Raw genomic sequence first — 26194 nt, forward strand, 5'->3', positions numbered from 1 at the left:
AGTGGCGTGTGCAGTCCTCACCACGTGTTTCCGCTATGTGTATGCAGGTCAGTGGCGCGTGGTGCCGCAGAGGGACGGCGGGTACGAGGTGACCGTGAGTTCCTATTCACGTGTCACCGCTGAATGTATGTAGGTCAGTGGCGCGTGCAGTCCTCATCACGTGTTTCCGCTTTTTATATGTAGGTCAGTGGCGCGTGGTGCCGGAAGGGGAGGGAGGGTACGAGGTGACCGTGCAGTTCTATTCACGTGTCACAGCTGAATGTATGTAGGTCAGTGGCGTGTGCAGTCCTCACCACGTGTTTCCGCTATGTGTATGCAGGTCAGTGGCGCGTGGTGCCGGAAGGGGAGGGAGGGTACGAGGTGACCGTGCAGTCCTATTCACGTGTCACCGCTGAATGTATGTAGGTCAGTGGTGCGTGCAGTCCTCATCACGTGTTTCCGCTATGTGTATGTAGGTCAGTGGCGCGTGGTGCCGGAGAGGGACGGAGGGTACGAGGTGACCGTGCAGGGCAGCAGCGTTCTGGACGTGGAGGTCACGCTCTACGACATCGACGTACGGTCTGGCCTGGCCGTGCTGGTTCATCAGTCACCGACTGCAGGTGATGGATTCCTCCTCTTCTCTCCCTCCTTCCCTCCCAATACACTGTATGCCCCGTTCTCTGTCTGTCTGTCTGTCTCTCTCTCACTCTCTCTCATTCTATATGTAACTCCTCTCTCTCTCTCTCTCTCATTCTATATATAATTCTCTCTCTCTCTCTCTCAACACACACACACATACACACACACACACACACACACACACACACACACACACACACACATATATATATATACACACGTATACGTATATACATTTATAGATAAATAGATATATCGATATATATAGATATCTGTATACATATGTATACATATGTATATATGTATATAATATATACGTGTGTGTGTGTGTGTGTGTGTGTGTGTGTGTGTGTGTGTGTGTGTGTGTGTGTGTGTGTGTGTGTGTGTGTGTGTCCCCCTCCCTCTCTCGATCTCTTTCTCTGTGTCTGTGTCTTTGTCTGTGTCTGTGTCTCTGTCTGTCTGTCTCTCTGTCTCTGTCTCTGTCTCTCTCCCTCTCTCTCTCTGGACTGAATGCTGAATGGACAGTAAAACATGTCAGTTTCTGTGTCAGTGTCAGTCGTAGTTTCTCTGTTTCTGTCTGTCTCTCTCACTCTCTCTCTCTCTCTGTGTCTCTCTTACACACACACACACACACACACACACACACACACACACACACACACACATATATATATGTATAGAGAGAGAGAGAGGTATATAGTTACTTTTATTCTTTGAACGATTTAACATTTTAATTGCTTTGTTTTGGTGTATATGTGTACACACGTGTATGGATGTGATGTTGAACAGAAGACAAATTATATCAGTGTCAGTGGGTCAGTATCAGTGTCAGTCTCTCTCTGTCTCTCTGTCTCTTTCTCTCTGTTTCTGTCTCCCTCTCTCAATAAGTAAACGAATAAATAAACGTATGCGTGGTCCGTTTTACTTTACGATTTGGATCGATTTGAGACTGACATTGTGATACAGGTGTTGTATGGAAAGCAGAGTTTATTATCAGTTATTGTTGCCAATCGGCTATTGTGTCATTAATAAAAAGATGATGGACAGGGGTCGGACTTTCGTTTTTTGTTGCTGGACATTTAAAGCAGTTATTATTGAATCATGAGGAGAGAGAGCGAGAGAGAGCGAGAGAGAGAGAGACAGAGACAGAGACAGAGAAGTAAAAGAAACGAACGTCTCGTGTTTGTTGTCAGGTCACCAGATCAGAGCCATCATTGACGTCATAGGGGCTGACGTCATGAAAAACGTTTACAACATGTCTCTGGTGACGTCAGACGGCGTGGAGCTGGCCAGCAACTGGCTGCGGCCTGCCGGGGGACCACAGGACCCCCAGTTTTCCACCACCTTCACCTGGCCCACACAGGTCACACCTCTGTCTGCACCTGTCACACCTTATCTGATCCACACCTGTCACACCTTTACCTGACCCACACCTGTCACACCTCTGTCTGCACCTGTCACCTTCTCACCTGATCCACGCCTGTCACACCTTTACCTGACCCACACCTGTCACACCTTTACCTGACCCACACCTGTCACACCTTCACCTGGCCCATACAGGTCACACCTCTGTCTGCACCTGTCATCTTCTCACCTGATCCACGCCTGTCACACCTTTACCTGACCCACGTCTGTAACACCTTTACCTGGCCCACACGTCATACCTCTGTCTGCACCTGTCACACCTTTTTACCTGATCCACACCTGTAACACCTTTACCTGACCCACACAGGTCACACCTATGTCTGCACCTGTCACACCTTCTTACCTGACCCACACCTGTAACACCTATATACCTGAACAACACCTGTCATACCTTTACCTGCCCCACACTTGTAACATCTTTACCTGACCCACACCTGTCACACCTTTACCTGATCCACACCTGTCACACCTTCACCTGGCCCACACCTGCCACACCTTTTTACCTGATCCACACCTGTCACACCTTCACCTGGCCCACACCTGTCACACCTTTTACCTGATCCACACCTGTCACACCTTCACCTGGCCCACACCTGTCACACCTTTTTACCTGATCCACACCTGTCACACCTTCACCTGGCCCACACCTGCCACACCTTTTTACCTGATCCACACCTGTCACACCTTCACCTGGCCCACACCTGTCACACCTTTTTACCTGATCCACACCTGTCACACCTTTTTACCTGATCCACACCTGTCACACCTTCACCTGGCCCACACCTGTCATACCTTTACCTGACGCACACCTGTCACACCTTTTACCTGAGCCCACACCTGTCATATCCTTCACCTGACCCACACCTGTCACACCTTTACCTGACCCACACCTGTCACACCTTTACCTGGCCCACACCTGTCATATCCTTCCCTGACCCACACCTGTCATATCTTTACCTGGCCCACACCTGTCATATCTTTACCTGACTCACACCTGTCATACCTTTACCTGGCCCACACCTGTCATATCTTTACCTGACCCACACCTGTCATACCTTTACCTGGCCCACACCTGTCACACCTTTACCTGGCCCACACATCTCACATCTTTACCTTGCCCACACCTGTCACACATTCACCTGGCCCACACATCTCACACCTTTACCTGACCAACACCTGTCACACTTTTACCTGACCTCTCACACCTTTACCTGACCTGTCACACCTCTGTCTGCACCTGTCACACCTTTTTACCTGATCCACGCCTGTCACATCTTTACCTGACTCATACCTGTAACCCTTTACCTGGCCCACACAGGTCACACCTTTGCACCTGTAACACCTTTTCACCATATCCACATATGTCACACCTTTTCACCATATCCACACCTGTCACACCTTTTCGCCATATCCACACATGTCATACCTTTACCTGGCCCACACAGGTCACACCTCTGTCTGCACCTGTCACACCTTTACCTGATCCACCTGATTAATTACATTTGAGTCACTGGCAGACTAACAACATGACGTATAGTTAATTACATTTTACCAACTGACAGGCTGACAACGTGACTTGTGGTCGTGCATTACATGTGCAACTCCAGTGTTACTGCTTGTATGATGAAGCGTTTTCAGCAGAAGACACACCGGTGTGGAAAAACAACACACACACACACACACACACACACACACACACACACACACACACACACACACACACACACACACACACACACACACACACACGGAAAAGAAAAGAATAAACATTTTTATGGAAACACAATCCTCTAAAGTGACCAGGGTATTGGACAATTATACAAAAACAGTTTGTGTCTCTGACAGAAGGAAACGATGTGATTCTTCAAAATGTATGTCCGATTTGTAATTGTGCGTCGTTTTGTAATCAGTATTCTTTTGTAAATTCTGAAAGATAGCGTTTTTCTTCGCAGCGTTATGCATGTGCAGACTTCTTTTATATGTGTGCGTGTGTGTTTCTAAAGACAGGCGGTGTTCATTCGTGTGTACGGACAAGAACTGGGAGGCGACGCATTCGAAAGACAGACGTCTTTCATCATCACTCCGATTCTGATCGACCTGAGACTGCAGCAGGGAGAGCCCTCTGGTCAGTACGCTGGTCTTCCTGATGCTGTTCATTCTGGAACGGGTTGCACGAGGCGATCTTTGCAGCGCCAAATTTGCTTAGAGTTAAGAATGTTCTGACAGCATCCACAGTTCTTTCCGTCAATACGGAATGAGTATTGTTCATAAGGTGTGGTGGACGTTCATTCCGTCAGTCACACAGAGGAGTGGAGGGGAATAAATGTGGATATTGCCAATGTTCCTAAGTATTTGGAATTTGCTGTGGAGTTAGGAACATTCTTAAATGATAAGCAAACTTAACGCTGCTGAGTTGGCTCATGCAATCCACCCCAGGTAACTTTCCTGTTTGTTTCAATCCCTTATGTTGTTCCTTCTGTAACTTTCCTGTGTGTTTCAATCCTTTATGTTGTTCCTTCTGTAACTTTCCTGTGTGTTTCAATCCCTTATGTTGTTCCTTCTGTAACTTCCCTGTGTGTTTCAATCCCTTATGTTGTTCCTTCTGTAACTTTCCTGTGTGTTTCAATCCCTTATGTTGTTCCTTCCGTAACTTTCCTGTGTGTTTCAATCCCTTTTGTTGTTCCTTCTGTAACTTTCCTGTTTGTTTCAATCCATGATGCTGTTCCTTCTGTAACTTTCCTGTTTGTTTCAATCCCTTATGTTGTTCCTTCTGTCAGTTTCCTGTGTGTTTCAATCCGTTATGTTGTTCCTTCTGTAACTTTCCTGTTTGTTTCAATCCATGATGTTGTTCCTTCTGTAACTTTCCTGGTCAATCCCTTATGTTGTTCCTTCCGTAACTTTCCTGTTTGTTTCAATCCCTTATGCTGTTCCTTCTGTAACTTTCCTGTTTGTTTCAATCCCTTATGTTGTTCCTTCTGTCAGTTTCCTGTGTGTTTCAATCTATGATGTTGTTCCTTCTGTAACTTTCCTGTGTGTTTCAATCTATGATGATGTTCCTTCTGTAACTTTCCTGTTTGTTTCAATCCATGATGTTGTTCCTTCTGTAACTTTCCTGTTTGTTTCAATCCTTTTTGTTGTTCCTTCTATAACTTTCCTGTTTGTTTCAATCCCTTATGTTGTTCCTTCCGTAACTTTCCTGTTTGTTTCAATCCCTTATGTTGTTCCTTCTGTAACTTTCCTGTTTGTTTCAATCTCTTATGTTGTTCCTTCTGTCAGTTTCCTGTGTGTTTCTATCCATGATGTTGTTCCCTCTGTAACGTTCCTGTGTGTTTCAATCCCTTATGTTGTTCCTTCTATAACTTTCCTGTTTGTTTCAATCCCTGATGTTGTTCCTTCTGTAACTTTCCTGTGTGTTTCAATCCATGATGTTGTTCCTTCTGTAACTTTCCTGTGTGTTTCAATCCCTTATGTTGTTCCTTCTGTAACTTTCCTGTGTGTTTCAATCCATGATGTTGTTCCTTCTGTAACTTTCCTATGTGTTTCAATCCATGATGTTGTTCCTTCCGTAAGTTTCATGTGTGTTTCAATCCATGATGTTGTTCCTTGTGGTCAAAAGCGAAGAAAGCAGTTGTGATTACTTTTCATGTGATAGATAAGCTGGACTGTAGCGCGTTTAGTATGTTTACCAAACTGCCCCGATTCCCAGATTCAACCTATAACGTAATAATATGGTGCTGAAATTTGGGCACTTGAAAAGGATTTATAAATTGGAAAAAAAAAGTTTGCACTTAAAACGTTTTTGAATGTAGACGGTTGAATTCCAAATGATTTTGTGTATGTTGAAGTGGGGGTGTTTAAGATTTGCATAACTTCTTACATGAAATTTTAGTTAAGATTACAATGCGGGTGGATGAAAATAGGTTGCCATTCAAAGCCTATAAGACGTATAACTTGGATAGTAATTGTAAAAACATGTGGGTTACCAATGCTCGTCTTTACCTAAACTCTCGTTGATTTTAATGTGTTTGGGACAATCAAGGTGTCCAGTGTATTACAGAATTCTTTTTTTTTTTCAAGCTAAGAGTAGGTGACATGACTAGCACGAACATACGCACACATGTGAAAGATTTGTTCAATACAGACTTTTTAAGACCATGTATATGATTAAGCCATACCTTACACTTAGAAGAACCTGTATATCAGATGTGCATTGATTGAATTCGTATTTGACATTTCTGACATTAGGTGTCATCGACTAAGATACATGTCCAAAGGCGGTTGTTAACTTATGCTGTTGTCGTTTATGTAACATAAAGAGAAGAAAAGATTCATTTTTTGTGACGGTGTCCTGTCCTACTTGACCTTACATCGAAGCAAATTAAACTTGAGTATCATAGCTACCCTTGCAGCTTTAGGTTAAAGGTTTGTTCTTGTCGTCTGGAAATGAGACTTTTCGTTACGGACTCGCTATTTGTGTCAACAAATCTTTGCAAAGGCTGAATATCACATCATAGTCATTTTGCTGTTGATGTGTATGTTTCAGATAATGCAATGTACTTATGGCAAACCCATACAGGAAGGGGCCTTTGCCTTTGTTTGAATATAACAGTTAGTTCGTTCGTTTGTGTCCAGGTTCGTTTGTGTCCAGGTTTGACCAGAAAATCAAACTGAGCGTCCAGCCAATTGGATGAGACGATAAACCGAAAAAGTACATACAACAACAAAGGTGGCAGGTGTGCTATTATCTAGGGTGTGTTGACGCTTTGCTGACAGGTGTGCCATAATCTCGTGTGATGACGCTTTGCTGACAGGTGTGCCATAATCTCGTGTGATGACGGTTTGCTGACAGGTGTACCATAATCTCGTGTGATGACGCTTTACTGACAGGTGTACTACAATCCCGTGTGATGACGCTTTACTGACAGGTGTACCATAATCTCGTGTGATGACGGTTTGCTGACAGGTGTACTATAATCTCGTGTGATGACGCTTTACTGACAGGTGTACCATAATCTCGTGTGATGACGTTTTGCTGACAGGTGTACTATAATCCCGTGTGATGACGCTTTACTGACAGGTGTACCATAATCTCGTGTCATGACGTTTTGCTGACAGGAGTACTATAATCTCGTGTGATGACGCTTTACTGACAGGTGTACCATAATCTCGTGTCATGACGTTTTGCTGACAGGAGTACTATAATCTCGTGTGATGACGCTTTACTGACAGGTGTACCATAATCTCGTGTGATGACGTTTTGCTGACAGGTGTACTATAATCCCGTGTGATGACGCTTTATTGACAGGTGTACCATAATCTCGTGTGATGACGTTTTGCTGACAGGTGTACTATAATCCCGTGTGATGACGCTTTATTGACAGGTGTACCGTAATCTCGTGTGATGACGCTTTATTGACAGGTGTACCGTAATCTCGTGTGATGACGGTTTGATGACAGGTGTACCATAATCTCGTGTGATGACGTTTTGCTGACAGGTGTACCATAATCTCGTGTGATGACGCTTTATTGACAGGTGTACCATAATACTATAATCTCGTGTGATGACGTTTTGCTGACAGGTGTACCATAATCTCGTGTGATGACGCTTTATTGACAGGTGTACCGTAATCTCGTGTGATGGCGGTTTGATGACAGGTGCTGATGGGTCACTGGTAGTCAGATATGAGCTGATTAACAACGGGCAGTCAGACTTCTTTCAGTTAACTGCTCACGTTGATAATGAGGTAAGAACCTGTGTGTATGTGTTAGTGTGTGTTAGTGTGTGTGTGTGTGTGTGTGTGCGTGTGTGTGTGTGTGTGTGTGTGTGTGTGTGTGTGTGTGTGTGTGTGTGTAATCAGAATCTGAGCAATTCGTTTGTTTTTTTTCACATAGAATTATTTGTTACAAATAACAACAACGAAACTTCTGCATTTATAAACCGGAAAATGGAAACATGTCGCATTTTTAAAAAATCTTCTAAAAAAAACAACAAAAATTGAACAAATAAATAAATAAATATAAAGAAAACAGACAACAAAATCCATGAATATGCATTAGAATAGCAATCTGATAATTGGCATAATCTTTGTATATACTTTCTTGTTTGTTTTTCTTTTATATTATGAACGACACCCAGATATTTATATTTGTTATTCCAGTGATTCTTTCTCTATACACTTGCACATATGTGTGAGAGTGTTTGAGTGCGTTTCTCTCTCATAGCTGTTACGTCGGGAAATTTGTGAAAATGATATTTGTTAGAAGGGAAAAAGTGGTTAAAGTGTTATTTGTTACAGTTCCTGTTCCGTGTTAAAGTGATTATGATACGATGGTATGATATGGATACTTATATAGCGACTATCCTTGGTCGGAGACCAAGCTCCAAGCGCTTTCATTTGCACAATAGGCTGCCTACCTGTGTAGAGCCGACTGCCATTGTGCACTCATCATTCGTTTCCTAAGTCATTGGTTTCAGTTACGCGCACACACACACTCATACAGACATGAAACATTTTTACGTGTATGACCGTTTTTTTAATTTATTTATTTTTTTAAATTTTATATTGTTATTGTTGTTGCTTTTTTGTTTATTTACCCAGCCATGTAAGCAGTCATACTCTGTTTTCGGGGAGGGGGGGGGGTGCATGCTGGGTATGTTCTGGTTTCCATAACCCACCGAACGCTGACATATATTACAGGATCTTTAACGTGCGTATTTGATCTCCTGCCTGCGTATACACACGAAGGGGGTTCAGGCACTAGCAGGTCTGCACATATGTTGACCTGCGAGATCGGAAAAAAATCTCCACCCTTTACCCACTAGGCGCCGTTATCGAGATTCGAACCCGAGACCCTTAGATTGAAAGTCCAACGCTTTGTATCAACCACTCGGCTATTGTCCCCGTTAAAGAGATACCTGTTTCTCCAGCTGTTCACAGCCGTGGTGTCCCCAGCCCACATCAGACTGGGCCACCTGGGCAGCTTCGACGGCAGCGTCACCGTGAGTGTGCCGCGCTACTCCACTTCCAAGTCCGGGTAGGTCTTTCTGAACATTTAACACCCGTGTGAACCACCTCTATATCCGGGTAAACCACCTCTTAGTCTAGGTAAGTCATCCTGAGAATTCAACACCCGTGTAAACCACCTCTGTGTTTCTGGGTAAGTCATCCCGAACGTTCAACACCCATGTAAACCACATCAAAGTCCGGGTATGTCATTCTGAACGGTCACCACCATGTAAACCATCCTAATGTCCGGGTAAACCATCTCTAAAGCCGGGTAAGTCATTCTGATCTTGAAACACCCGTGTAAACCACCTCTGACTCTGGGTAAGTCATCTGATCGTTCAACATTCGTGTAAACCGCCTCTAAGTCTGATCAAGTAATCCTGAACATTCAGCACCCGTGTAAGTTTCAGTTTCAGTCGCTCAAGGAGGCGTCACTGCGTTCGGACAAATCCATATACGCTACACCACATCTGCCAAGCAGATGCCTGACCCGTGTAAACTATCTACAAATGTGGATAAGTCATATTGATCTTGTAACACCCGTTTAAACCACTTCCAAATCTAGGTAAGTCATCCTGAACGTGCAATACCTGTGCAAACCACCTCCAAGTACGGGTGAGTCATCTTCAACGTTAAAAACCCGTGTAAATCACCTGTAAGTCCAGGTAAACTAACGCCAAGGCCGGGTCAACCACTTCTAAGGTCAGGTAAGTCATCCTAATCTTGTAACACCCGTGTATACCGACCCGAAGTCTAGGTAAGTTACCCTGAACGTTCAACACCCGTGTAAATCACCTTCAAATCCAGGGTAGGTCATCCCGAACGTGTAACACCCGTGTAAACCACCTGTAAGTCCGGAGAAACCACCTCTAAATCCAGGTAAGTCATCCTTACCGTGCAATACCCGTTGTAACCACCTCTAAGTCTGGGTAAGTCATCCTGAACATTCAACACTCGTGTAAAACACCTACGAGTCCGGAAAAGTAATGTTGATCGTGTAACACCAGTGTTAACCGCCTCTAAGGCCAGGTGAGTTCTCCTGACCTTGTACCACTCGTGTAAAACACTTCAAAGTCCAGGTAAGTCACCCTGATCGTTCAACACCCGGGTAAACGACCTCCAAATCCGAGTGTCTTCCACAATATTCAACACTCCTGTAAACCACCTCTAAGTTCGGGTAATTTACCCTGATTGTGTAACACCCGTATAAACCACTTCGAAGTCTAGGTAAGTCATCCTGAACGTTCTACACCCGTGTAAACCACCTCAAAGTTCGGGTAAGTCATCATGATCGTGTAACACCCGTGGAGTGGGTGAAGGGGTAGAGGCTGGTTTCTGCCGACTTGCAGAAAATGCAGTGAAGGGGGATCCCCCCCCCTCAGCGCCCCCCCCCCCCCCCAACGCCTCTCTCTCTCCCCCCCCCCCCCCCTGCCAAAAACCAACAACAAAAACTTCAGAGAGGCTGAAAAACAGGTACATGTGCTTGATTTGTTTCCGACTGATTTGATTGTGGACCGTTTCTTGAATGATAATGATATGATGAAATTTCGTTTAAAGCAAAACAAACAAGCCCACCCCCGGTGTTTTTACGCCCAGACAATAGGATTTAATCGTGGATTCATGAACCAACCAGCCAACCAACCAATCAGTCAATCAATCAATTAACCAAGAATAAAGTATAAGATCAGCACTCTATGTTATAAATGTATTCACAAATCTGCCCCTTCCTATCTTTGTCGCTGCCTTCACTTTTACACTCCATCTCGCTCTCTACGATCGGCTTCGGATCCACTCTGTTTTCGCATACCCAGATTCAAACACTCCACTGTTGGACGCCGTTCTTTCTCTGTCTCTGGACCTTGTATTTGGAATGAACTTCCTCTTTCGCTTCGTCAGGTCTCCGCACTCAGCTCTTTCAAGTCTGGCCTTAAAACCCACCTCTTCCCGAAATAGCCTCCCTCCCCTGTCTCTTCCTTGCCTTCAGTTTCTTCAGTTTTAGAGTTATGCATGCGTGTGAATGACTGGTGTGAAAGCGCTTAGATTTGTCTCTGAACAAGATTCAGCTATATAAATATTATTATTATTATTATTATTATTATAACCATCCAACCAACCAACCAATCAATCAGTCAACCGATCAATGTGCTTTCAGGCTGCTGACAGTGAGAGTGTGGAGCGAGAAAGATCCGAAGCTAATTCAGTCAGCCGACCTCTTGCTGACCTCCCCGCACACGGTCACTGACCTTGACCCACCGTACTGCCGAACTCTCTCCATGACCGGCAACTGCACGCGCCGGGACGTGACGTCACCCACTTGTCGCTTGCGTCACTGGGTGGCGCGTGCGTCAGTGGAGGATGACGTGTCAGGGTTGCGGGAAGTGACCTTTGCCGAGGTCACGGCGAGTGACACGTTCCACGTGGACCACTTTCTGGAGGGACTGGCCGGGAGACCGGTGGCAGGTGATTTTTAGGTGTGTGTGTGGTGCGGGGGGAGGAGCGGGGGAAAGAGGTGTGTGTGTGTGTGTGTGTGGGGGGGGGGGGGGGCTGGGGGTGGTGGTGGTGGAGGGAAGAGGAGGGAGGGGGTGGATGGGGCGGGAGGTGTGTGTGTGTGTGTGTGGTATGTGTGGGGGGGGGGAGGAAGGGGTTGGGGGGAGGGCTGGTGGTGGTAGTGGAGGGAGGAGGGTGTGTGGGGATGCAGGAGGCGGGGGGTGAGTGAGTAAGCGTGCGCGCGCGCGCGCGCGTGTTTGTGTGTGTGTGTATGTGTAGATGGGTGGGTGTGAATGTGTGTGGTGTGTGTACGGGTAAGTGTGGTGTGTGTGTGTGTGTGTGTGTGTGTGTGAAAGTTCTTGATGAAACCAGTGCGTAATGTTCTAATCCTTGCGAAAACAGTGTTATATGGATTGTATACAGGATCAGTCTTAATAGATGATGATCACACCACTTAATTCTTTATTCTTCTCCACTTTCTCTGTTATTGAAGGGGTGCGAATGTAGGAGGGGGGGGGGGTGAATATTACCGATGTGTCGATGATATTTGCATATACTTCAAAGTACTCTACTCTGTTCTACTGCACTCTACTATGCTGTGTTGTGCTGTGCTGTGCTATACTGTATCATACTTCTTCTTCTTCGTCTTCTCGTTTGTTGGATGGATATCTCCGCGATGAAGATAGCTGTACACAGCAGGTCCTCTACACAGCCGTAGATCTTCCGGGTCACTTCAGTTGGGTCGGGCCAGTGCCTCTTCCTGAGCACCTCATGGAGGACTATACTATACTATACTATACTATACTATACTATACTATACTATACTATTCATAATGGAGGGCTATGCTATACTATTCATCATGGAAGGCTATACTATACTATACTATACTATACTATACTATACTATACTATACTATACTATACCTCATGGAAGACTGTACTATACTATACCTCACGGAGGGCCATACTATACTAGACATCATGGATGACTATACTATACTACACTATACTATACTGATAACTTTCAATCCGTTTATTCCCTCCCAGGCCCACTATACTAGACTAGACTAGACTAATAAGTTTCAATCCGCGTTTATTCCAATTCCAGGGCCACCTGCTGCAAAGACAGCATCGTGTTGGAGGCCAAGGACCTAGCAGGCAATCAGCGACAGTGCCCTTTCTTACAGGAAGAAATTCATCATCCTGTGCCTTCTCCAACTTCACTGACAAGCACGACCCCTTCCACCACTCCGCCACGGCTGCCCGTGAGCTCTGCCAGGCAGTCGGACAGCCTTGTCAGCACGACTGTGGGCAATCCTGGTCACCATTCATCGTCATACGAAACCACAGTGGTTTCAGTCACGACTGGGTAGGTTGGTAAATATCCCTTAAGTTTAATTAATTAAACATGATGGTCAGGCATCTGCTTGGCAGATGTGGTGTAGCGTATATGGATCTGTCCGAACGCAGTGACGCCACCTTGAGTAACTGAACTGAACTGAAACGTGATGTCAGATAACTTCATTGGTTTTACATCCAGCACATAATTCAGTACAAGATTGCCATATTCGCTTCAGGCATATGCTTGGCAGATGTGGTGTAACGCATATGGATTTGTCCGAACGCAGTGACGCCTCCTTGAGTAACTGAACCGAACTGAAACGTGATGTCAGATACCTTCAGGTCTTCTGGAGAACAGCTCCTTCGAGTCCCCAAAGTCTCTTCAGAGACATTCGGTCAAAGGGCTTTTCAGTATCAAGCACCGTCTGTATGGAATTATCTTCCTCTGGATCTCCGGCACTGATCAATTCTGTACTCTTTCAAAAGAAGACTTAAAATCCACCTGTTCAAAATGGCTTTTAGATGTGACGAAGCATAGGTCTTTGTCTCTTCCCACCCTCTGCACTCCCTTTGTGTCCGGTGGTGAGTGTGCTTGTGGGTTGGTGTTTGCTCTCCCTCTGTGTGTGTGTGTGTGTGTGTGTGTGTGTGTGTGTGTGTGTGTGTGTGTGTGTGTGTGTGTGTGTGTGTGTGTGTGTGTGTGTGTGTGTGTGTGTGTGTGTGTGTGTGTGTGTGTGTGTGTGTGTGATACCTTGTTATGGTTTAAATGGCAAATAACTTTGATTCTGATTCTGATTCTGATTCTCAGACAATCGCGGACAACAGTCACTGTGGGCACTAATGGGACATCAGCTCTCACATTGCTCAACGACACCTTTGCAATATCTGATGCTGTTACGCATGCGCGGGTATGTCTGTGCAGAGGTGGAGGGAGGAGTGGGGGGTGGGTGGGTATGGGGTATTTTTTATATCCAATTTATTCGTGTTTGTTCTTATTACGCGTATGTGTTTACGCACGTCGTGAGTCCATGTAATGATAACTGTATTTTGGTTGTCTCTTTATCTGTGCATATATAACTGTATTTTGGTAGTCTCTTTATCTGTGCATATCTCTGTATCTATGCATGTGTGTGTGCGTCTGTGGTAAATCTTAACAAAGTTCATGTTCTCTGTCGATATCAAATTTAGCGAATCAAAAAAGAACAACAAAAAACCACGCCATCAGTTCTTTCCACACATTTCATTCATAATGACAATGGACATCTGGGAACACACACACACACACACACACACACACACACACACACACACACACACACACACACACACGGCAGTCATGTGGAGAGAAACATTTGCATAATGATGGGACAACTGAACCCAAGCCTCTTTGTTTTTTTTGGTTTTGTTGCGTGAAACGGTTCCACTGCATCATGTTTCGTTCTCAGCTATCGTTGGTGTTTCATCTTGTAGGGGTCCAGTAAGCCCCAGGCCGACTACTCCATCCTGAAAAAGGCTTCCATCATTCTGGGCAGTATCGGCGGCTTTGCTGGTCTCTGCATCGGCCTTCTGTGCTTCCTTCTTTTCTGCCGACATCGACGAATGCTGCAACGACACAACAGCTGCGACAGCCAGAGCAGCTGTGACACCGACTGCCATCATGACCACAGCAGCAGCAGCAACAACAACTTCTATCACCACCACAGCAGCAGCAGCAACAACAACTTCTATCACCACCACAGCAGCAGCAGCAACAACTGTTATCACCACCACAACAGCAGCAGCAGCAGCTGCCATCACCACTACAACAGCAGCAACAACAGCCATCATCATCACCCCAGCAACGGTCACCAGCATCGCAGTTGGAACGATGACAACGGGCAGCGTCACCTCAGCAGCAACAGCCGACATCACCATGGCAACGAGAGCCGACATCACCGTAGCAACAACGGCCATATTCACCGCCACAGCAGCTACGTCGTCAGCACTGCCTCCAGACGCTCCAATGACGGCAGTGGATGGATCGTGCCAGATGTGTTGCCGGAAGGTGCTGCAGTAACAGAGCACAGCACCTCTTTGTGAACCTTCTTCTTCCTGACACCTCTCTGCTTTACACTTCCTCGGTTCTGTCCTCTGAGACAATTGGTTAATAAAACAATTTTTTCAGTCTTCGGTCTCACTGTCTGGAACTCCCTACCTGTGTCCCTGAGAGAAACTCGGTGCTTTGCAACTTAAGAACCCCACCCCCACCCCCCAAAAAGAGCTATAGATGCACACCTCTTTGAAATTCGCCTCTCATGACTCGATGCCTGAGACAGTGCCAGTGTGTGCTTGTTTCTGTTCCCTGTATAATTATATTGTTGGGGTTTTGTGAGGAGAGGGAGCCTGAATTAAAAAAAAAAATTCATTGATTGTAGTTGTGGTGTATTACTTGGGACAGTGTGATGCACGCGACAGGTTTTTAAGTGTTTTAACTCTCTCCATACGAACGGCGAAAGAGACGACGTTAACAGCGTTTCACCCCAACTACCATCATCAAAATATTGCAAGAGGAAGGCTCTTATACTGAAGAGGTGAATGTTGACAAAGAATACCACAATTCTTACGACGGAAGCTAAAGGTTGGGTCATTCAGACACCCACTGGACATCCGAGGGGTCTGTGTAGAGGAGAACAGAGGACTGGCCGTACTGAGTGAGTTAAGCCTTGTGATATAGTTTTAAGTTTTCATGATATTGGATCAGTTATCAGTATTGTGATTGTCTCCTTCTTCGTTCGTGGGCTGCAACTTACACATCCACTCGTATGTACGAGTGGGTTTTTTGTGTGTGACCGTTTTTACCCTACCATGTATAGGTAGGCTGCCATACCCCCTTGTGCACTCCCGTTATTGTTTCCATAGCTTACAGAACGCTGATATAAATTCCGGGATCTTTAACGCGTGTATTTGATGTTTTGCATGCGTAGTAATCACGCGAAGGGTGCGCAGGCATAGCAGGTTTGCACATACCACGTTGACCTGGGAGATAAAAACAAAACAAAACAACAAAAAATCAAACACCCTCTCCTCTTAACCCACCAGGTTCGCCGAAATCAGTATCAGTATCAGCAGCTCAAGGAGGCGTCACTGCGTTCGGTCAAATCCATATACGGGGGGGGGGGGGGGGGGGGGGGTCAAAAGAAACAGACTCTGGCGATGTTGCTGATCGTTTTGTATAATGGCGGAGAAGACAAATTTTCGTCAAAACATTCGAACAGCGAAATGAGATTCTATCATTAATTTTAGGTATATTGATGTTCGATATGCATTTTGAGTGATATATTGTATGCATTGTGCGGTTTTTTTTGTTTTTGTTTTGTGTGTGTGTGTGTGTGTGTGTGTGTGTGTACAGAAATTACAATTAGTGTTTGATGTTTTTGCAGGGTTATGTATGAAAGATGTTACTTTAGTATTTAAATTAATGGTCTAAACATTGATTTTTTTCATTGTACCTCGCAAATTAGCATGTTTTATTAATACGAAAAGGTGGAACATGAATGAAATTAGATTATTATCATCATTATTATTACCGTTATTATTATTATTATCGTTATCATTAGTTGTAGTTGTAAGAGGAGGAGGAGTGGGAGTAGTAGTAGTAGTACTATCAAAAAAAAAAAAAAAAAAAAAAAAAAAAAATTAATCGAGATTTTTTTTTTTTTAGTTTTTCTTTTTTCTCCCTCCACCTTACGTTTTCGTCCTTCCCTCGATATTATTTAATTTATATCCTTTTTTTAAAATACTTTTTGTAGACACAGATCTCACCCTGCCTTGGTGTGAAAAAAATAGAATACTTTCGGTGGCAGAAGTACTCTCAACTTTCCAGGACCCCCTTGTGTGTGTGTGTGTGTGTGTGTGTGTGTAGGGGTCCGAGAGGGGTGAGGCTGAGATGTTTTTGTTTCATTTTGGTTATTGCCCCTCACGTTTTTGTTCAATGTTTGTAGTCCACATATATATGGATGGCCCACTGTTAAATTTTTCACACACACACACACGCGAAAAAAAGCACACACACACACACACATACACACACAAACACGGCGAACGTTCGTGCAATTTCATGTCACGAGTTATTTATCTTTTAAGATTTGTGATTCCATTGTACTTCTAAAAAAAGATTTAAAAAAGTAAAAAAGCAAAAGAAAAAAAGCATGGACATGGTTTTGTGTAATATTAATATAAAAAAAAAATGAATAAAAAGTAACTGGCTCATATAATAATCCTTGTGTGGTATTACTTACTGCAATGAAATGGACACATATGTATTGTATTAATTACACGTTTTTAAATTTAGTTACCCAACGCCAAGCAGACACAACACACACAAACAGTACACTTAACTGGGTTCGTGGCCATGTGTCATCTACGCTATGTGTCAGTGGCGCTACGTGTCATTAGCGCTTCGACCATTGTCACTACGTTCAGTAGCACTGTGTGTAAATCGTGCTACGACCCGTTACCGCTACGTGTCGATAGCACTACTTCTCTTAGCGCTATATGTCAATAGCGCTATGGTTCTCAAAACAGCGCTACTCGATAAATGCTCTGTCAGTGTCCTTGTCTGTCTGTGTGTGGTTGAATTTCTTTATATATTAATTTTCTGCTTTATGTTGGGTTTTCTAGTCGGTATGTATCTCTTTTTTTTTTTATCAGCGGGAAGGTTAACGTCAGCACCAATTTTCACTGTTGTCGAGTCCATGTCCATCTTATTTCACCTATTTCTCCCTCTCCCATACAAACACACACGATACAACTTCAATTGTCCATAAAACATCGAAAAATGTCTTTCAGCTCCATGTATGACATAAAACATCTATACACATCTAAGAACAGATTTTTGCCAGGGATAACCCTTTTGCTGCCTTACATAAGGTTCCTTTACGAATGCTATGCGCATGTCGCACACGGTACTTCGTTTTTTTTTTTACTAGCATTCAGGCCACCATTTAAGATCTGATGGAGGGGAAAATTCTGGCCAGACCATTCTGTGTGTGCTGTCTCTTGTTGAGCAGTTCACAGGCTCATCACACCATACCTTCTGTGTGTGCTCTCTTGTTGAGCAGTTCACAGGCTCATCACACCATACCTTCTGTGTGTGCTGTCTCTTGTTGAGCAGTTCACAGGCTCATCACACCATACCTTCTGTGTGTGCTCTCTTGTTGAGCAGTTCACAGGCTCATCACACCATACCTTCTGTGTGTGCTCTCTTGTTGAGCAGTTCACAGGCTCATCACACCATACCTTCTGTGTGTGCCAACTCTTGTTGAGCAGTTCACAGGCTCATCACACCATACCTTCTGTGTGTGCTGTCTCTTGTTGAGCAGTTTACAGGCTCATCACACCAGACCATTCTGTAGGTGAAAAATGGCCTGCAGGCATCTGGTTTGTTCTTGCATGCAGCTGACATGTCTTCTTTGCTGTGCTGTGGGCACACTGTGCTTACACAGCTGGACCATCTCTCACTCTCTAACTCCAAAAGCCGACTCTGACTCAAGTTGATCACTGAACACACACCCTTTATTTTTTTTCTTGCCTTCCTCGTAAACTTCTGAGGCACTACTACAGCCAGACACACATCATGCTAATCACAATGCACACACAACAATCTGAACAGATACACACAAGAGAGGCACAGCCTTTTGTGACTCACGTGTGATTCCTACTGAATACCCTTTCATAAGAGTTAACTGTACAGAACAGAAACAAAACAATGAACATGAGGCCAAGACTTCATGACATGTGATTGCTACTTAATCTGCAACACAAAAACAAAACAAACAAAAACACATTTTAGTGATTTCTAAATTTCTGGTGAGCTATGATGTTATTTGGGAAGGTTATGAAATAACTGCAGAATGATAAATGGGCCAGAATATGTATCATTAATAAGTTTGCATTTAAAGATGTTATTCAAGAAACATCACACTCAAGGTATATATGCTATTAAAGATGTGCATTTTATTATCTTTATTTTTTAGTTGGGAGGGTGGGGGTTGGGGGGGGGGGGAGTGAGGACAACTTCTGGACATCTGCCAATACAGCGTCCATGAGGATCTGGGTTTGATTCCTGCTCGAACCCTTTCTCACAATTCTGACTGGGAAATTCAAACTGAGCTTCTATACATCCAGAAAAGATTATAAACAAAGGTACCATGTGCAGCATGCATTCGGCACTCTGAGGAAGAACCCATGGTGATGCAAGTGTCATCTCTAGCAAAATTCTGTAGAACTCCACTCTGATGGGTACACAAATTTATATGCATGCACCCAAGGCCTGACAAAGTGCGTTGGGTTATGCTGCTGGTCAGGCATCTGCCCAGCAGATGCTGTGTAACGAATATGGATTTGTACACAGTGACACCTTCTTCAGAAACAAACTGATTCCATTCCTTTAGGTTCCTGGATAAGCTATCTTACAATGAAATCCAACAGCTGGAAAAACCAGAAGGGACCAGGTCAGAAATGACGACATCAGAAAGATGGTGCTACTCCTTCCCACTGGTACACAGCACACCAATGTATAAAATGGTTCAGTCACCTTACAAGAATGCCAGTCAACCAGCCGGCCCATGAAGCCTACACCACCAAGCACTCACGCTTCAGAGCCAGAGGAAGACCAAGTCAGTGGTGGACTGACGTTTCAGACATGCTCAGTGCCCACAGCATGATGCTAATCCAGGCCTCCTATCTTTCTGCAACACCTTTCCGTAGAAGCAGTCAGATCAAGTACGGGAAGTAAGTCACAGTGAAGTCTGGCAAACAGGAGGGAGGAGGGGTCACTACTGCAGCTGCTCTCATTGTCTTTTCTTTGTGATCATTATGACCGGTTCTATGAATGTTTTCTTTAGGAGACAAAAAAAAAAAAAAAAAAAAAAATTGAAGCATTTGTATGACTTTTGCCCAGGGCATGTCTCCATCATGATGATGGCCTGACAGACTGTACAGGGAACTACCTCCCTACCCAATACGGCTTCTCTACCACTTGCTATGTATGTATGTATGTATGATAATCATCCTACAATGACAAGCAGAACAGCAGAGAAGGCAACTGCTGTCCAGACTAGTTGGGCCAGAATTTGATTATAGTGGAGAGAGTCTTGTCCGCCTTCTTGGCCAAGGGCTTCAGAAACAGTCGGCGCTGGGATGGTTCCCAAAGGCCAACTAGCCCCCAAGATCACAGTACTAGGAACCAGTGCAATCTTGCCTCACTGTTTGAAAGTCATAGTCCTTCACAAAAGACACAGCTGTAAATGAATTCCCATTGCTCTTGCAGTGAAAACACCAAAGTTGAAATTTAACAGACACACAAACACAGACAACAGAAACAGGGTTACTGCATAGACTCACTCTGTGAACACAAGTGAGTCAAAAAGTACAACAAACATCCCCAGTGATGCTAAGACATTAACTGTCAGCCATGCATACCAACATAAGAGCCATGTTCATAAAACTGATTTAATAAGACTACAAAATGCACTCATTGTCTCGCAAAGGCTGCTGTCACAATTCCTCTTTTTTGTCTGAGGTCTTTTTGAAAAATGCCACCAGATCTGCTGCTGTTCGTCCACCCTTGTAATCTGCCTTCAATGCTCCATCCCTGAAACCAAAACACACCACTCATGAAAAACAACCACTGCATTCAGACTTAAAGCCGCCATCACTAAAACCAAAACACATCACTCATTATGAAAGACAAAACAAAAGAAAAAGAAAAGAAAAAGAGAGGAGAAAGAGAAAACAGAAGAAAGTGAACCAGAGTACTGGCTTGCGTGTGCGCGCGCGTGCACGTGTGTGTGTGTGGTACACGCATCGTAAGAATCTGGAGACTGCTCCAGGACCGATGTTAAGTACATTAATTCAGATGTCCTCTGAGAACATTACTGACTTCAGTTCAGATGCATTAATTCAGATGTCCTCTGAGATTACTGATGTTAGATGTATTAGATGTCCTCTGAGAATGAAAACTGATGTTAGATGCATTAGGTGTCCTCTGAGAATGAAAACTGATATTAGATACATAAAATGTTCTTTCAGAATGAATGCTGATGTTAGATGTATTAGCTGTCCTCTGAGAATGAAAACTGATATTAGATACATTAAATGTTCTTTCAGAATGAATTTGAACTCATCTAACTTACTCAAAATTTTGAGGTTGGGGTATCCTTCAATGCTGATTTGGTGGCATTATTTTAACATGATACTTTCAACTTAACTTACTAAAAATATTTGATGGTGGGGTTATCCTTTAATGCTCTTTTGGTGGCATCATTTAACATTATACTTTCAACCTAACTTACTCAAAATATCTGAGGGTGGCTTATCCTTTAATGCTGTTTTGGTGGTGTCATTTTAACAAGATATTTTCAACCCATGTAACTTAGAGGCTGGGGTATCCTTTAATCCTGTTGTGGTGGCGTCATTTTAACATACTTCCAACCCATCTAACTTACTCAAAATATTTGAGGGTGGGGTATCCTTTAATGCTGTATTTGCTGGCCAAATCCTTGAATTTGGTGGCGTCCACTGCTGCCAGCTTGGCACCCGGCACTTCCTCTTTCAGCTTCGTGGCAGCCGACATGTAGTCTGGCTTCATCTTCTTACAGTGGCCACACCCTGCACGCCCACAACACAACGGCAGTCAGTCGCATGAGACATGGTACTGACACAGATTCACTCTGGTTTCACACATGAGACAAGGCAATTACACTTTGTTTCACACATGAAATAATGTAATTGTGCACTCTGCTTTGTCTTCACACATGAGACAAGGTAATGACACAGACTCACTTTGTTTTCACACATGAGACAAGGTAATGACACAGACTCACTTTGTTTTCACACTTGAGACAAGGTAATTATACAGACTCACTGTGTTTTCACACATGAGACAAGATAACACACATGAGACAAGATAATTATACAGACTTTGTTTTCAAACATGTGATGATGCAATTGCACAGACTTCACACTGTTTTCACACATGAGACAAGGTAATTACACTGACTCATTTTGTCTTCATGCATGAGACAAGATAATGACAAAGACTAGCTTTATTTTCACACTCAGACGAGGTAATTACACAGACTCACTGTGTTTTCACATATGAGATGCAATTACTGACTCTGTTTTCACACACGAGACAAGGTAATGACGCAGACTCAGTTTGTTTTCACACAAGAAACAAGGTAACTATACAGATTCACTTCGTTTTCACTCATGAGACAAGGTAATCACACTGACTCACTTTGTTTTCACACTCAAGACAAGATAATTACACAGACTTTGTTTTCACACATGAGACTTGGTAATTACACAGATTCACTTTGTTTTCACACATTAGGCATGATGATCACACAGACAAGGCAATTACACAGACTCACTCCATTTTCATACATGAGGAGGAGGAAGGTGGCAGAATGGTTAAGACACTTTTCTGCCAATGTACTGTCCATGAAGGTCTGGGTTCAAATCCCAATCTCGCCCTTTCCTCCAAGTGAGACAGGAAAATCAGACTGACAGTCTAGTCATTTGGATGAAACAATAAATTGAAGTCCCACGTGCAGCACGTACTTGGCACACTGAAAAAAAAAAAAAAAAACAACAGCAAAAAACCCAATGGTAATGAAAGCTCTGTCCTTCGGCAAAATTACGTAGAAGAAATCCCCTCTATACACAAATATACATTTGTGCACCCAAGGCCTGACTGTGTTGGGTTATGCTACTGGCCAGGCATCTGCCTAGCAGATGTGGTGTAGCGTAAACTGGTTTGTCTTAACAGTCAGACCTCCTTGAGAAACCAAAATTGAAAACCAGGAAAAACATAAGCAAACACCCCAGTCACGAGTCAAAAACAATCAAAAGGGTTCACCATATTTTGCAGGGGACAGATTTTCACTGGGGGACAAATTTTAACGCAAACACTGTGTGTGAGGTGAACAAGACAGCAGGCTAAAAGATTGCACTTACAGGGAGCGTAAAACATGACCAGCGTTTTCTTGTTGGTGCTGATGAAGTCACTAAAGGTTGTGTCTGTCAGGTGGTGGACATCAGACACAATATCTGACCACTCAGGTTCTGGAGGGGGTTTGGTTGGTGGAGCATCTGGACTGAAAATAAAACATACTATGTTGTTAATATTTTTCTGGGTCAGATCAGAGCAGCGTTCAGCCCCACGTTTTCAGGAAAGGGAAGAGAAACAGGAATAAAAGAGCTCCTAAATTTTTTTTTTTTTTTTATCCACATAGCTTTTATCTTTTCATGCTATCATGATGTAAGTCTGTGAAACTGGCACACATTTTCACACATGTATTGATACACAAACTCACACACATACACACACAGAGGCTCACATGCACACATATGGATATACATGCTCACACATTTGGACATCCATGCTCACACTCATGTGAACACACATGCTCACATATGCACTGTTGTGACAAAAGAATAATGCAATACAATATCAATAGTTTCTCCAATGCAATGGGAATTCAGTTACAGCTTAGTCTCTGAGGACTACCACTCTCAAACTAGAAGGCAAACATTGCACTGGCTCTTTGAGATGCAACCTTGTGTCTCGTTACACAGCTATACCAGAATAACTTTGTTTTCTTAACTGACGTTAGCAGATTGAACCTTCTTAGGGATGACATATGCCAGTGAACAACTGGCCCTGTCAGGTCAATGCAGTCTTTTTTAAACACCACTGAAAGACTAGCCCTGTAAGGTCAGTCCCGTCCTTGTTAAACAGATGGTCAGAGGCTGTCAAAGAAAGAACTAGTGTCGTTAGAAACTGCCATGGTCATTTAGTCAGAGACAGGTACAACCAACAGGAGAGTGGGTCACTCTGTTCACATACATGACAGTAACAACACCAATAGAGAACAACTGGTGAAAATGAAACAAACAGTGGCAGAACTGTAAACGCCCAACTTACTTCCTCATAAATGCAATGATGTCATCAGCTGATCTGCCCCCACTGTATTCAAATGCAAACTTGCCATCTCTGCAAAACGAAACATAAGAAACATGATACAAATACACAAATAACAGCGACTCTCATAAATCATTTCAGAAAAGTCTGTAGCAACGACTTTCCTCAGCTTTTTTCAGGCAAACCAGTAATTCAGGAGGCGACATGGCAGGATCAGCTAGATGTTGGGACTTGTGATCCAGTGTTCACCAGTGACCAGAGTTCAAGGTTCTGTTTCAGCATGATGTTGTGTCCTTGGACAAGGCATTTTATTCTGATTTTCCTCACTCTACCCAAGCATGAATGGGGAACCTGACTTCGGTTGGAGAAGGTTAAAATGGCAGAAGGAGAAGACTGGGTCCTTACCTTCCTACGCTGAGCCCAGGGCACACTGGACACAGCCTGTTACTGCCAACAGGGCAGTGAATTCATCTAACCCACTGTGTCCAAGGCTCAGCGTAGGAAGGCAGTGCCTAAAACACTCCTTCCACTGTTTTAACCTTCCCCAACCAAAGCCAGGTATCCATTCACACCTGGCTGAACTGATGTAAAACTGAAGTAAACTGCCTTTCCAAAGCACACAACACCATGCCGAAACAGGGCTTCGACCCTGATCACTGGTGAAACCTGGATCACAAGTCCAGTGCCTGATTCTGCCATGGCCCCTCAATGCCAGAGTTCTTTGATTATTTTGCCTTCACAACGGATGGAAGGTTGAAGAGGTGCTTTACATTACTGGATGTAAAAGTTGAAAAAGGCACCTTACACTTAAACTGATTGTTTTCAAAGTTGCTTCTGGTTCTTGTAACAATGGCAGCTGAATTCTTTTAAAATATGATATTTGTCTTTAGAGTAAGAAGAAAAAAAAAAGCTTGTCAAAATACTACTTAGACCTGATAAGCATTTGGTCCTGAGTTTACTCAATAATAAAACGTTTCACACACACACACATAGACACACACTCTCTCTCATAAAATAAGAGATACTTACTTGAAATATTTCACTGAAACAGAAAAGAACAAAAGCAACATAAGGGGCTTATTTAAAAGATGAACAAAATAATGCCACCACTAAAAGCCAGAGATAGATGAACTGAGAAGGATAGTGTGATGTGAATGAATACTGTGTGTGCCTGTGTACATACAGAATACAGGTGGTGTAAAAAGAAATAAAACAACACACCAGAGTCAGTCATGCAATGTGTTTAAAAAAACACACCATAAAATGCTTAAATACAATAATAAGTCGTACCCATACAATAACTTAAGTAGACAAAAGATAACACACAATAATCACAGCCGTACAAGTGCAATAATCACAGTTGAAGGATAGGTATATAATAGCATACTAAAATCAAACATAGGCATATAACAACACCATATAATAGTCATCAGTATTTTGAATTAAGATGTAATATCATGCATACATACAATCTAGCATACATTCTCTGGAGTCACATAATTGATTTATAAATTACTGTACATGAACATGAGGCAGACTGGCGCAATGGCTGAGTGGTTAAAGCGTTGGACTGTCAATCTGAGGGTCCCAGGTTTGAATCTCAGTGACGGCGCCTGGTGGGTAAAGGGTGGAGATTTTTACGATCTCCCAGGTCAACATATGTACAGACCTGCTAGTGCCTGAACCCCCTTCGTGTGTATATGCAAGCAGAAGATCAAATACGCACGTTAAAGATCCTGTAATCCATGTCAGCGTTCGGTGGGTTATGGAAACAAGAACATACCCAGCATGCACACTCCCAAAAACGGAGTATGGCTGCCTACACAGCGGGGTAAAAACGGTCATACACGTAAAGGCCCACTCGTGTGCATACGAGTGAACGTGGGAGTTGCAGCCCACGAACGCAGAAGAAGAAGAAGAAGAAGAAGAAGATGAGGCAAAGCCTTCATGGCTCTTGTATCATTCCCATTGATTAAAAAAAAAAAAAAAAAAAAAAGCACTGAGGCCCCCTTCCTAACTCCCCTCCCCCTTACAAGGAGTGACGAGAGGCAAACAGCGGCTGAATCAACTTCAGAACAATGTGTGCAAGATTAATGAATCTGACTTACTTGCAGAAATCACTGGCAGACAACTCAAATAAGCTGCTACTGATCTACAGTAGCTTTTCTTGTTGAAAGAAAAATCCTTTTAAAAAAAAATCAAAAAAAAATCAGTCCACCTGTTTCAAGTCTAGTTTTTGCTTAGTGGCGACTATTTGCCAAGGGATGTTTTGGTCATGGAGGAAAAAAAAACAACAAAAAAAACCAGCATACAAACTACTGAAAGAAAGTATATTTAACTCTTAGTTCTC

General features: G+C 43.5%; 3 protein-coding genes across 3 annotated transcripts in view; 2 read left to right on the plus strand and 1 right to left on the minus strand.

The window, feature by feature from the left end:
- The window catches only part of LOC143290292 (uncharacterized), a 20603-nt gene extending 9082 nt beyond the window's left edge, over positions 1-11521 (plus strand). The window contains exons 5-10 of the mRNA XM_076599641.1: positions 456-599; positions 1812-1981; positions 4051-4168; positions 7699-7787; positions 8972-9078; positions 11203-11521. Coding sequence (XP_076455756.1) covers positions 456-599; positions 1812-1981; positions 4051-4168; positions 7699-7787; positions 8972-9078; positions 11203-11521 — 947 coding nt within the window. The remainder of the gene's footprint in view (positions 1-455; positions 600-1811; positions 1982-4050; positions 4169-7698; positions 7788-8971; positions 9079-11202) is intronic.
- A 692-nt stretch (positions 11522-12213) lies between these two features.
- Positions 12214-16110, plus strand: LOC143290293 (uncharacterized). Its single transcript, XM_076599643.1, has 4 exons — positions 12214-12236; positions 12646-12906; positions 13684-13783; positions 14346-16110. The coding sequence occupies exons 1-4, from the start codon at positions 12214-12216 to the stop codon at positions 14952-14954; spliced, it is 993 nt and encodes a 330-aa protein (XP_076455758.1). The 3' UTR covers positions 14955-16110.
- Positions 16111-20350: 4240 nt separating this feature from the next.
- LOC143290471 (protein disulfide-isomerase A5-like) overlaps positions 20351-26194 on the minus strand; it is a 40643-nt gene continuing 34799 nt past the window's right edge. Inside the window, exons 19-23 of the mRNA XM_076599955.1 lie at positions 24874-24886; positions 23848-23916; positions 22878-23017; positions 21362-21524; positions 20351-20508 (exon numbers count right to left, since the gene is read on the minus strand). Of these exons, the coding sequence (XP_076456070.1) occupies positions 20412-20508; positions 21362-21524; positions 22878-23017; positions 23848-23916; positions 24874-24886 (482 nt within the window). The 3' untranslated portion in view covers positions 20351-20411. The remainder of the gene's footprint in view (positions 20509-21361; positions 21525-22877; positions 23018-23847; positions 23917-24873; positions 24887-26194) is intronic.

This window comes from Babylonia areolata, chromosome 15, assembly GCF_041734735.1.
Source record: "Babylonia areolata isolate BAREFJ2019XMU chromosome 15, ASM4173473v1, whole genome shotgun sequence".
NCBI classification, from domain to species: Eukaryota; Metazoa; Mollusca; class Gastropoda; order Neogastropoda; family Buccinidae; genus Babylonia; species Babylonia areolata.